The sequence below is a fragment of the Strigops habroptila genome, chromosome 3 (assembly GCF_004027225.2).
Source record: "Strigops habroptila isolate Jane chromosome 3, bStrHab1.2.pri, whole genome shotgun sequence".
Taxonomy (NCBI): Eukaryota; Metazoa; Chordata; class Aves; order Psittaciformes; family Psittacidae; genus Strigops; species Strigops habroptila.
The window spans coordinates 57,711,136-57,724,469 of record NC_044279.2 but is presented as its reverse complement, the minus strand read 5'-3'; the positions used below and the strand labels follow the sequence as shown (position 1 = coordinate 57,724,469).

Sequence of the window (13,334 nt, the reverse complement as noted above, 5' to 3'; positions counted from 1 at the left end):
CTTAATTAAAAAAACCCCAAATCCACTGAAAAGAACATCCTCATTATAGAAGAGGTAAAAGAGATGAAGTATTACCTTGGCAGGTTCGTTCATCTGTGAGCAGTTTATAGCCTTTCTGGCAGCTGCACTCAAAGCTGCCAACTGTGTTTCGGCAGAAGTGGTCACAGCCACCATTGTTTACCAAGCACTCATCAATATCTGCAAAGAATGAATGGGCAAAAATTTAGTTCACGACAGCATTTCAGTAGTTCAGGGCAGGAGTACAAAAATTTACTCAGATCCCCAAGAAGGCTACTGGCCCTGTTAGGAGTCAGGTTGGCCAGATGTATCCCTTCCCAAACCTTTCTCGCAAAGCTTAAAAAACAGCTTTTGTTTTTCAAGCTGAATTGTTCTGGAGGCAGAGATATTTCTCTCACAACTGGAACTGCCAGATGACCCAAGCTGAGGCACTTCGATGTTAAAGAACATTCAGAGAAGCTTCTTCGTAGATGTGGTGGTCTGCCTAACAGAAGACTTCGGGCTGCGGAAGGTGTGAATCACTTGCCTTACATAGGAACTATCAAAACCCAAGAACATATGAAAAACTGAAATAACAACAAAGTAAAACATATGTGAATTCTGAAAAAAATACTTCCATTATGCCTACATAAACAAATGTAGGAATAATTTTTTTTTTTATTAGCATTATATGCTGTTTTTTCCATTATGAATATGAAGTCACTAAATACCCATTTTAATGTGTCTTGCTTTCTTGATTTGGTATAATAGAAAAGCAACTGCAAGTGCACATGAAATGTTGCTTTCTCAGTTGTTCTGAAGCCATATATATATATATGTATGAAAGATGAGATCAACGGCTCTTACTTTACATAATGATTATGAAGAGCATTGATGAACTTGATAAGACCTCTGTTCCTCTGTTCTGAAATTCAGACTGGTGATTCTACTTCCTCCACCTTGCAACTTCTCCCAAAGGTGTTGAAGAACTGGAATGATCAGTCCCTTTTCCAACCAAGAAAAGCTTGTGCAGTAAGTATATAACAGGTCACAGAACCTCATTTAAAATACAGGGTACCTTTCCATCGTCCTTCACTTATAAAACCATGGATCCACATTCATTTGAAGGAGAAATAAAGTGTGGTTGTTTTTTTTTTTTTTTAATCAGGAGTAGGACAGTGCAAAAATAGCTCTTTTTAGGGATGCATACAGTGAAGAAGTAATAGGATATAGAGCCTTGGCTGCCCACTTCTGAAGTGAAAACAAGATCTTTCAGAAAACCAAGTGGAGAGTGATATTTCCTATTGAAAAGCCTCTTGCTGTAAGAGCTTTGAAACTTCGAGGTAACAGCTGGCCATATAAAAAGCAAAACTTGCAAAATGCAAATCTAGGTGCTAGAAGAGCTAATATGAGGAGATGGAAATTTATCAAACACAGCATGATACTGGTGAATGAAGGGTGCATTTAAAAATTATTTGAATTTAGGATTACTTTTAGTGGATGTCATTCATTAATTTTTTTAAAACATATTATTACTGACATGGGAGAGTAGTTTGGCTCTTACCATGTTTCTGCATGTAAAATATAAACAGCAGCAGGAGGAGTGAGAAAGTAAATCTAGAAATTCAGTAGCTAAGAGGCAAGTTCAGCCATCTTTTCTAAACGGCACTTTGCTGCACTGACATTGACAGAAATATCCTCAGGAGGATGTACTACTCAAATAAGCAAGAACAATGTATATTGTTACAAAGATTTGCTTATGAGTTGCATAGATGGCAAAGAGAAAGCAAATTTGCTCTGAGACCCTCTGAACTAATATTACTGCTTATTACTTTTGTGTCTAGCTCTTCAGAAGAGCGGCTTTTGCATTCAGTCTGATTAAAAGCATGAGGGTAGGTAACATGGTAGGTAAAACGGTAGGTAACAGCTGTGGTGGTATTACGCCTTGAGTGTTTTTCACAAAGCCAACTGAAATCTTTATGTCTCGGGTAACAAAGTTCTCAAAGTGATCTGAAACCGGCACTCGTGTTTGTTGTCTGGTCCTCAGTTTTGGTCATCAAGCTAGCCAAGAACAGATAACCTTAGGCTCCCAACCTGATAAATCTGGTGAAGAGCACACTGAAGGTTGCTGAAGGTTGCTATACATAACACCATGAGACTGGAGGGAGCAACCCATTTGGTTTCAGCTGTGATCACCAGCAGAGATCTTGACCTGTCAGTGGCATCAGTCACAGGACTTGGCTCAGTCCTGCAGGCTTGCACTTCCATTGGTAGAAGTGATTCCTCCCAGCTCCAGTACATGAGACTGGCCGTGTTGCAGGTCTTATGATGGATTACGACAACAGCCCCATGCTTTTGCACAGTGCAGGTGTACCTAACTACAGTTTAGCTTGCCCTGGCAAAACTGTTGGACAAATGGAATTGTGAATTAAAATTACTAATATATTATGCATCATAAACACACAGAGCAGGCATCCATCATGAAGAAGATATCTTTTACCCATGATAAAAACAAGATGACCTTTGGGCTACTCTGCTGCCTGAGACTGCTTGAAGCAGAAACTACTTGCAGCCTGTCAAACACCATTCTAAAGTAAGAATTGACGTTTTTAATGATGGCCCCTGGATTTCACACATTAAATTCCAAATTCCAGTCTAACTAACTTTCTTTTCAGGGTCTCTGAAGACCATAGGGGACAAAAATGAAACCCTCCTGGCTTCAGAGGGTAGATCTAAAGCCGTTAATCATTGTTATTCCACTAACAATGCAGCATATCACTTTTACACCAGCAATTCTTCGGAATATTTTGAACCAGGAATATTCCAAACTGGATAAAACTTGGGAGAGTCCACAGGAAAAGAAAGTATGGACTCATTTCTTCTAGCTGGAAAACATGACGTGGCCTTTTGAAACCAGGACCATCAAAACAGAATAGAGGTCAAAACTGTTAGCTGCAAAAACATTCTAAATAACACAAACAGTGCCAGTGTCTCTCCTTTCACTGTATTTCTTTCCACGGCCATAGCAAGACTGACAAGGCATGTAAAAATTATTTCACTCTATGGAGAGCAGTACATTGCTGCATTTCACTTGGAAGAGAGCAGTATCCAACCGTATCATGTCTAACTGGTTCATAGAAATTGCAGCAAATCTATATCCCCACTATTTTTCTTTCCACAGCTATAAATAATTCTTGTTATGAGCCATGTGAAAATAAATGATTCCACTGTGTGAGAAGGTGAGGCCTCATTTATCTTTAAACTGACTGGTACCCAACTTTGTCAAGTGCCTGCCTGAACTTCACAGAGAGTATTCATGTCTGCCTATCACATAGGGAAAGAAAACACAGTGGAAACCCATCATGGTATCTCTTCCAGCTTTGAAATGATTTATCAAATATCCCCGTACTATTATTGGGACTGCCTGTGAAGCGGACATAAACCTGGTGTCTTCAAACATAGTTCTCAAGTGGCTCCTTTTCAATTGATGATGCAAGTTGCAGAAGAATGGCTCAAACTTTCCACACTGCTCTGCTCCCCTATATCCCCAGGAATGCAAAAGTATATAAAGAACTGTATTTCTCCATGGGAGTTTGCATGCCCTGGTCATCAGTGTTCAGAAAATGTGCTGGTCATTTCAGACTAGGAGGTCTGATGGGCTTTCAGTGCATTAGCAATGAAATCCCAAAGGATTTCTCTTAATGCAATAACCAATATTGTTACATGATACCTTGCTCATACAAGCTGCCGATCCGGCACAAATACCAACTGATATGCCCAGCACAAATGGGACACATGCAGAAATGGAAAATACAGGCCAATGAAAAAACACAGAAGCATTAAAATGTACTAGTAAAACCAGCAGATGAACGTATGGTGTAACAGGCAACTTAGCACTCAAGCCTCCTGTTAGCCCTGAAAATGGTTCACTCCCCTCCAATTGAAAAAAAACCAAAAGCAAACATAGGATTTGCACAAAAGTAGCTAAAACCTTCTTAATTTTTTTATATTTTGGGGGAAAATATTTACGATTTGGCAATCGTAAATATTAGTCTGGAGATGGAACTCAGCAACACCATCACAAAAGCTGTGGGCCAATCTGAACCCAGAAATAAACCCTGACTTGTCTTGCTACTCATGAAGAGTGGAGAGGTTCCACTCCAGCTTCTGTGACTAGCTGTCATGTCTATGTGCACTGTTATAAGTCCAGCCTTGCAGCAAATCCCATAAGCAAAGGCCTGGCATCAAGACAGTCACTGTGGTGAAGTTAAGCACAACTACTCTCTGCATCTGCTTATGTGACCCTAGAGCCTTGTGGAATTTGCTAGTAAGTCACAGTTCTGGCACACAGATCCAAGTACTCTTTTTGAATGCCCTTTCTTTGTAGTTATTTTGCAAAGCTCTCCATATTCTTTTTGACATTCAAAAGCTAATTTCAGAAAAATGTAATGGGCAATAATTTTAGAAGAATGAAGGAGGAATAAATAAAGTATTTCTGAAATAAGTTATTATCCTAAGTTTTCTGAGCATCTCAAAATATGAGGGAGGCAGTGGAATCAGTATAAAATAAAACTTTTCAGATTTAAATAAAGGAACTTTATTTAAATCTGAAAATATTTAAACACAGTTTAAACTATTTAAACACAGTTTAAACTATTTAAACACAACTATTTAAACACAGTTGCTTTGTGATATGTTGCATAACCACAATCTGACTAGAGGAAAAAGGCAGTCCATTATTTTTCTTTTCATGTCCTTGTGAAGATTAACAGGGATGACTGTTCCTGTTCTACTCATACATTTTTAAGCTCTTCTCAGCGTAATTCACATTTGGAAGGACCTGCTTCTGATCAGGGGTGTGTGTGCACATGTATGTGCATGTATGCATATAAACTCACAAAGATTTGCCTTGGTGCATACAAGTCAGAGAATAAATTAAAAAGTAGGGATTTTAGGCAACTTACTTAGAACTTAACATTTCACATAAGCTGCTTAAAGGCAACTGAAAGGGTAATCAACCTGCAATCTTCACTTAGCTGTTGAAGAATGACGGATATGGAGATTTCCAAAGCCTCATCACAGGCGGAAGTGAGGCTTCTCCTTTCAATGGCTGGACAAATATTTGAACTGATTGTGTCTGTCTAATCCTTTTCAGTTTTAAAATGCTACCTAGCTCCAGGAAAATAATACACTTCCAGATCAATCTGAAATAACTACAGAAACTTCACACCCTTCTTGTTTTTATTAATGACAGCATGTTAGGATTAATAATGCTATTACCAGCATAGAGTGGACATCATATTTTCAACAAAGTGGGCTAGTCTGCTAGTTCTTATTCCCTGCTTTCACAATTTTCCTTTGCTTTTCTTTCCTTCTGTTTTCTCATACTTCTACAAATCACCACTGTCCCCTAAACCTTGTAACTAGTGTTGCCTTGTTGACACAGGTATTAGTTCCCTCAGGCATGCAGACCACAGAGTGCTTTATAAAGCAGCCACAAAACTTTTTAACCCCATGTCAGAAGTGGGGAAATAAAGGCACAGAAAAACAATGTGGATTCATCCACACCTGAATCCAAGCCCAGTGCACAACCCAGCAGGCTACCTTGGTTAGATAGATAGTGTGTCAGTCAGCACAGCCTTGCACAAAACACGTTATTTTACATGTTGCTCTACATTACAAATATTACCAGAGCCACCAATGCTAAGACTGCAACTATTTTTTAGTATCTGCCTGCCACCTTGCAATAAAACTTGAAATATATTGAGTAACTCAGGATTAACGTAAGCATAACCTATTGGGCTACACTTGCAATGCTCTAAGTAACATTTTCCATGTAACTTATTAAGGTAAAATTTCATATCCTCAGACTCATTGGATTCGGTGCCACTGTGAGAAAGTATAAATCAAAGTAGAACTTAGGTTCTGCTGTTTCCTCCAGAAAATGTCAAGCCTGTTGTCTGGTAGTTCACAGGGAGTTGTAAGTCCTAGTTCCAGTTTTACAACAGGTTTACCTAGCAGTTTGGGCAAGCTGCAACACTTCTCTGCTCTACTTCATCTGTACAGTGGGGTATTGGTAATTATCACTTGATATTTTCAGGAAGAATGCTTTAAAATGGATTATTATAACTGAACAAAGCATTACGAATTAAAGACATTTACCATCAAAATTTTTCAGTCAAATTACATTTTATTTAAATTTGTGGTCTGGGCTTCTGAATGGTTTTACACAGCAGCATGGTCCATGCTGGTCGTGTTTTGTCCTGGAAGATTTTGTGAATACGTGCAGAACTGTACGGCCATCTTTACTTCACGAAGTACATCTGCTTTTCCACCCCTCTACCTGTGACTGCATAGCTCATTGCCTCCAACATGCTTTGCATGCTTCAGGGAGGAATAATTCTATTTATGCAGTGTCTTCTACTTAAAGATTTCAAAGGCCAGCAGCTTATCAATTTCATTACATTAAACCTACACAAAACTTCTGCAGGAGAGATACATTTAATTAATTCTCCTTTGCCAAATGTGAAACTGAGGCAGGTAGGGTAGCGTGTGACTTCCCTGCATCAGATAGCTGCAAAATGAAATAAAGCATATATTACAGCACCTCTAATTTGAGTTTTGCACTTCAGCGACATCCTCATTTTCCCTCCCACGGTGCTAATTAACTGTAATGTATGATAAGCATTACTGAACTGAAGTTCCAATAAGTAGCAAATGAAGGTTCTCTGTTTAATTAGCTTTACAAGTAGGTTGTGGGGCAAGGCATTTTCCTAATTAACAGAATTAAAACTAGACTGGGCAGACAGGAATGAATGTAATTAAAAGTTAATCTCCCTCATCCTGAAAACAAGCTGCCCACAAAATAGAGCGCTTTGTCTAAATGCTCTTAGAGCATGGAAAGGTTGAGGCAGGTTTCAACACATTTCCCTCATGTCACTTTCTCCATTTTCACCTGTTATCTTTGCAATTTCACGAAGAAACCTGTCTTCCAACACAGATGGTAATCTGTCACATATGGATTTAAGTGTCAGCTATTCTCCTTCAGGACATATCCACTTTGACATTATCCACCAACCAATCAATAAAAGAGTCTGCCAGGCTGCCAAGAGATCAATCACCTTGTAAAACAAACATTATGTCCTATTATTTTCTTATTACAGTTAATTAGATTTATAAAACACAAAAAGCTTCGAAAGTGAAAAACTTCAAAATGCTGTCAGAATAGTTTAGGCCCTGATTTCTCTTTTGTGAAAGGGAAGGGATTTACTAAATCTAATGTGAAAAGAAAGGATTTTCATTTAAAATTTTTGCTGAACACTGAGTTCTTTTTTAAACTTAACAACATGTTAGTGCAATGCTATGAACACTGCAAGCTGTCTTAGGCTGTGACACTAGAATGTGAAGTGGACTGGAGACATAAAGAAATAGACTGATAGAGTCTTTTACTGTCTAGGCTGAGCTAAATGCAAAACTAGTGCACTCCCTGCCCAAGTCATAGGAATCCCAGACAATAAAGCTAGTTTTCCTCCTACTGTAACTTTTGATTAATCAAAATGCTTTTTACAAACACTGGAGAGGGAGAAATAAGTGTGCAGTTAAGACTCCCACCTGTACTTGGGGACAACAAACAATGTGTCTCTGTTTTTGAAAGCATGTGGAAAGTACAGTACATTAGATGCTGAGAAACTCAGATGGTAACAATGACCATGTAAGTATGCACAGACCTGGAGGCTGTGGTTAAAATGGTGGTACAGAATTGTGCAGATACATTGGGCTGGCTACTTATCTACTTTAACTATTCACACAGCCACTATGACCACAATAATTCCATGTTTAATGTTTCTGTATTTTATGCAGGAGGAGCCGAGACAAGAGCTACTGTTTCATGAAGATTACATACAATAGCAACAGTAAAGGAGTTAATTCAGTGTTTCTTAAGGTATAAATCTCGGGAGTTGACATCCCAGGGCATCTTCTCTGTACTAGATCTCACTAAAAAACAAGGCCTCGCTCTTCAGTATTCAAGTTTTCTGTGTAATCTCAATGAAGAGCACAGAGGCATGTATGCGTGATGTGCACTACTGAACCAAAATACAAGAATTCCCAGACTTAGCATATTAACTCAACTTACCTTTACTTCTAGTTGTTTTCATTTCCCCCGCTTGGAATTACTATCTGCTCAGGAAAGCTGTGTGCTTATTTCCAAGAATTTCAGTTTGCTTCTGAATGTTTTGTTTAATAGAATTTAAAAATAAAATTGGTATTAAGGACAGTTGAAGATACTGATGCTTCCTCTAAAGTCCAACTGAAACTATGCTACCTTTCCTATCATAAAGCTACTCCTGCTGATAAGAGCATCTGAATACAATTAGCCCATGATCATTCAAATGCCTCATAGCTGATAATGAATCAAAGAAATTTGGCTGGTGACTAAAAGTTAACCCTCCAAAACTTTTTGAAGACATTATTTCAACCAACTAGGAATCTGTTCTGTATCAGGGAAGCCAAATACTTCACTGAGAGCAGGATCTAGCTATATAAAACACAAGCTGTATTTTATGATGAAAAAAGCAATAATAAGAGAATAAAAAAATACTGTAAGCTCTGAATATCGGTAGCTATGATTATGTGAGTAGCCGACTCCCAAATTACAGAAAGCCAGCACACTTTTATACAATAAACTGTGGTTGCTGATCCTCAGGGAGCTTTATATTGTTGAATAAATGCAAGGTCTTTTCAACAACTGAAATGCAAAATATGACCCTTCCAAGCATTAATTTAAAGGATTTGGCATTTTCAAAGGAAAGGCTCACAAAGACAAATAACAACTGCAAGTTTCCAGGGAACAGGGATATTGCCTAGTCATGAAAAAACCCTAACTTAGTACACATGAATTTATTTTGTGGGGATAGATGGAACCCTTGGGAGGGAATGAAACTCAATGAGTTACATGGCAGCTGACCCAAGTCCGCAATTTTTTAACGGAAGATAATCTGTTATATTATATTTGTCTGTCATGAACAAGTCTACAGCAGACAAATGAATTGTATGTCTTTAACCTAAAAACAAAATAAAAGGCCAAAATAGGGAAGGCGTAGTGAAAGTTCCACACAGATCCTGGATGAGATAAATCTGCAGGCAGATTATGCACAGTTATGCACAGTTTTATTTCCTGGATTCTGCTCTTCACCCTCTGTTTTGTTTTGGTTTTCCACTCCATCTTCTTCTTTCTGACAAATTTCACCTGTGTTAGTATCTAAAATTTGCAAAATCCCATGTGTTTATCATTTCATTTTTCCTCACTGTGGCCTGGAACTTCAATTCTTTCTTAGAAAGTCTGGATCACATTCTGTCTGTATTCCTAAAATTCACCATGCTGATGCCCAGTCAACATACAGACCCATCAGTCAGCATCCAATTGCTCATTATTCTCATCCCCTCTAGGCTTCTGACCACTTGCAGCAACCTACCACCAAGAGTTTTCTATCTTTTGCTCCCCTAAATACCACACATTTTCTGCGGGTGAACAGAATCTTTCTGTCTCTCCAATCTCTCATCCACCTCCTATGGCTTTACCACCAAATCTGCCGACCTTTTTCCTCTCTCTGTTTCTACCTCTGCTCCTCAGTAAGATACTCTATTATCTTACCACAGGCCAGATTTGCCTCTGCACTGATGACAGCCAATTCCCTCTTTTCTTTAAAAAAGTGGGGGGGGGAAAAAGGATTCCTAATTCTGAGTGGCTTCCCAGTCTTACTTGAAACAGTAGTTTCCAGGACAGCAGCAGCTGGACAGATGATTATGGCCCCCTCACTGGACACAAAGCTTTCCACTGAGCTGCTGCAGCTGCCTGCCAGATGCTGTTACTGTTTTCCTCACATTGGGTTGATCTTATTTGTTCTTTGTCTTGAGACTGGATAACATCGATGTAATCACATAAAATGACTGTGGCCTCAGCAGAGAGGCTATTGCAGACAGGCATTAATGTTTGCTTCTTTAATCCACATTTGGGTATTTATTTTGGAAATGTTTTTGTAGGTACCTGGGAGCTCGTGCTCAGGTCTGATTTCCAGGTCTTACCCATCTCTTCTAAAATATGCAGCTTTTTTGATAAACTGAACTTGACCATTGCTCTTCCATCAGATATTCAGTTTTCCCTCTCTCAATCCTGATTTTTATGAGGTTTTTTAGTGACACACATGGTCTTGCATCTTGCTTAAGTCCTACCAAAACAAAAATAACCTCAGAACTGCCTCTGTTATTTAATATTCTCAATTGGCTTTAGTCTTCCATTTGTCACTCCTATCAAATAAACCTAGAAAATTTCCTTTGCATCTTCTTCATTCATCAACTACAAGTCTACCTGTTATCTCTGCAGCATAGTCTATGCATGTGGTTGATTCATATGACAAAGAATTCTCCATAGAAACATTTACTGGGTTGCACCACAACACAATCTTCTCTGTGCTTTCCCAAAGAAGTTTCAAAGTGTGTGTTCTCAGAAACTCTTGCCAGTACTGAAGCACTGAACAGGACCACTGTTTTCATGACAAAAGTGAGGATTTTCCTCTCATTTAATGCTGGTTTTGTTACTTTTTTCTTTGGTTAGGCAGCTGGATCTATTGTTTCATAGTCCTAAATCACGCTCTGGCTGCCTTTGGTTGCTTCTTTGGCACAAATGCCTCTACTTTCTCAATCATATGGGTTTTGTCAGAAGAAGAGGAATATTAGGAAGCAAAAGCAACATGGAGATCCTTTGCTGCTGTTGCTGCAACATCTACCCAGAAAAACTGTTCGCTTCTACAAATCACTTAAGCAGTTTGAGATTCACACGAATCTGCATTTACAAAGAAGCTATCTGCCTGCTTCCTGAAAACAGCATGGGATCTCATGATGCTTTAAGTATGCAGCAGCTTGGAAAATGGTCAGAACTTGTTGCCAGAAAGCAATTTAAAGAAAATTCAGCTATTTTAATTGACCATTTAATTGCACATTTAATCTGTGCATCACATATGTGGAAAATTACTATTTTTATTCCTCCCAAAAGCATTACTCTAGTTGCTGGAGAACCCACATTTTCATTACCATCATTCTTCACACCAGTCTCATGTTCATTGATTTATTTTGGTGCTGACTTCCCATGAAAGGCAAAGATGTTCTTCTGTCCATTCTCCATTCTGTGCCATAGAATTTTTATGCATGCAAAGATACGAGAGGTTTGAGGTTTGGTTGGTTTTTTCTTTGTTTGTTTTTTCTTGTTTTTAGGATAAAATACAGACCTCAGTCATAAGATTTGTATTTGCCTTGTATTCAGCATGCAGAGGGCAAAGGTATTTTTTGTTTTGATTCATGACTGTAGCAGCTTGTGATTATGCCTTGACACGTTTGAGAGGTGGGCCAATGCCAACCCCTTGAAGTTCAACCAAGCCAAGTGCAAGGTCCTACATGTGGGTCGGGGCAATCCCAGGCAGAGCTACAGGTTGGGCAGAGAAGAGATTCAGCGCAGCCCTGCAGAGAAGGACTTGGGGGTGTTGGTTGATGAGAAACTGAACATAAGCCGGCAGTGTGCGCTTGCAGCCCAGAAACCAGCCGCATCCTGGGCTGCATCAAAAGAAGTGTGACCAGCAGGTCAAAGGAGGTGATCCTGCCCCTCTACTCTGCTCTTGTGAGACCCTACTTGGAGTACTGTGTACAGTTCTGGTGTCCTCAACATAAAAAGGACATGGAGCTGTTGGAGCGAGTCCAGAGGAGGGCCACAGGGATGATAAGGGGGCTGGAGCACCTTCTGTATAAAGACAGGCTGAGAAAGTTGGGGCTGTTCAGCCTGGAGAAGAGAAGCTGCGTGGAGACCTCATAGCAGCCTTCCAGTATCTGAAGGGGGCCTACAAGGATGCTGGAGAGAGACTCTTCATCAAGGACTGTAGTGATAAGACAAGGGGTAATGGGCTCAAACTAAAACAGGGGAAGTTCAGGTTAGATATAATGAAGTTCTTTACTGTGAGGGTGGTGAGGCACTGGAATGGGTTGCTCAAAGAAGTGGTAAATGCTCCATTCCTGGCAGCGTTCAAGGCCAGGTTGGCCAGAGCCTTGGGTGACATGGTCTAGTGTGAGGAGTCCCTGCCCATGGCAGGAGGGTTGGAACTAGATGATCTTAAGGTCCTTTCCAACTCAAACCATTCTATGATTCTACGATTCTGTATCTGATCTCTTCTATTTTCTGATAGCTTTTTGCTTATATGTACAGACAAGCGAACTCAAATGGTGTTTATATTTGAACATGCACTGATTTCTAGTTACAAACACTGGGAGGGTAAGTTGTAGCCTGAAAGTAGAGCCATGTAAGGGGTCTGATGGAAGTACAGTTGCTGTACAATCAATTATGAAAACTAGATCTTGATTTGGCTATTGGGAAGTTTACTCTTGATTTAAGTTGACAAGAAACAGGAAGAAAGCCATCAGGGAGAAAGAATGGCTCAAAACAAACCACTTCAGTAGACGCTTAAGGGTTGTTAAAAGACAACACATAGCGTAATAACTAACTTCTAAAACTCTATCCCCTGACTCCAGACAGCTTGTGGGCTGGCTCTGACTAACAGGCTATGGCCTGCTGTTGATAAAAATCAAGGAACTCTGATTCCTCTGGAGTAGGAGGTTTTTCTGAGGGAGTGACATGGAAGGTAGAAGGAAACCAGAGAGGGACTGGAATTTTGTCCTGCATTGACTTTCACATGTGAGTGGAGAGCACAGGCCTCTTTGCACCACTGTATTAACATCCACGTTTTTCTTATATTTTGTTTTTATTGTTCAGAGCCACTTTTTTCCTCACTGGTCAGGCTCTGAAGGGAACTGGAATGGGTAACCCAGTTCAGAGGTATTTTCAAGGCAAATAAAGTGGATACCTTATAGGCTTCTTTGCGTGTGCTTATGAGCATATTACTGCGATAGGATATGAACTCAGAGGGTGCCAGCTGTTCCACCTTATTTCCCAATGCACATATCTTTAAGCTTGTGCAAACAGGAGGTAGCTAAGCCATATGATGTAAGACCTCTCATCCCATCAGGAATTACCAAGGCTGATGTGCTTATTTTTCTTTGGGGCCACCTATTCTTGTGACCATATTCTAGAAGTGGGACACTGTGGGATTCCTGAGAGAAGCAAAAGGCACAAGGTCCAAAATCAAAGTTGATGCATAGAAGAGAGGACAGACATTCTAATTCGGTATCCATAGCAGGGCAACACGGGCTTTGGGGATCAAAGGAAGAGTCACAGAAGGTGCAGTCTATACAAAGGCCTGAGGATGACCACCTCTATTTTAAAAATGAAATAGTAATTG

At 39.7% G+C, this 13,334-nt stretch overlaps 1 protein-coding gene across 2 annotated transcripts in view; it reads right to left on the bottom strand.

Annotated features, from left to right (window-relative positions):
* SCUBE1 (signal peptide, CUB domain and EGF like domain containing 1) overlaps positions 1-13,334 on the bottom strand; it is a 209,196-nt gene that overhangs the window by 53,802 nt on the left and 142,060 nt on the right. For both annotated transcript variants that reach the window (XM_030480118.1, XM_030480117.1), the window contains one exon: positions 76-198. In XM_030480118.1, the coding sequence (XP_030335978.1) occupies positions 76-198 (123 nt within the window). The remainder of the gene's footprint in view (positions 1-75; positions 199-13,334) is intronic.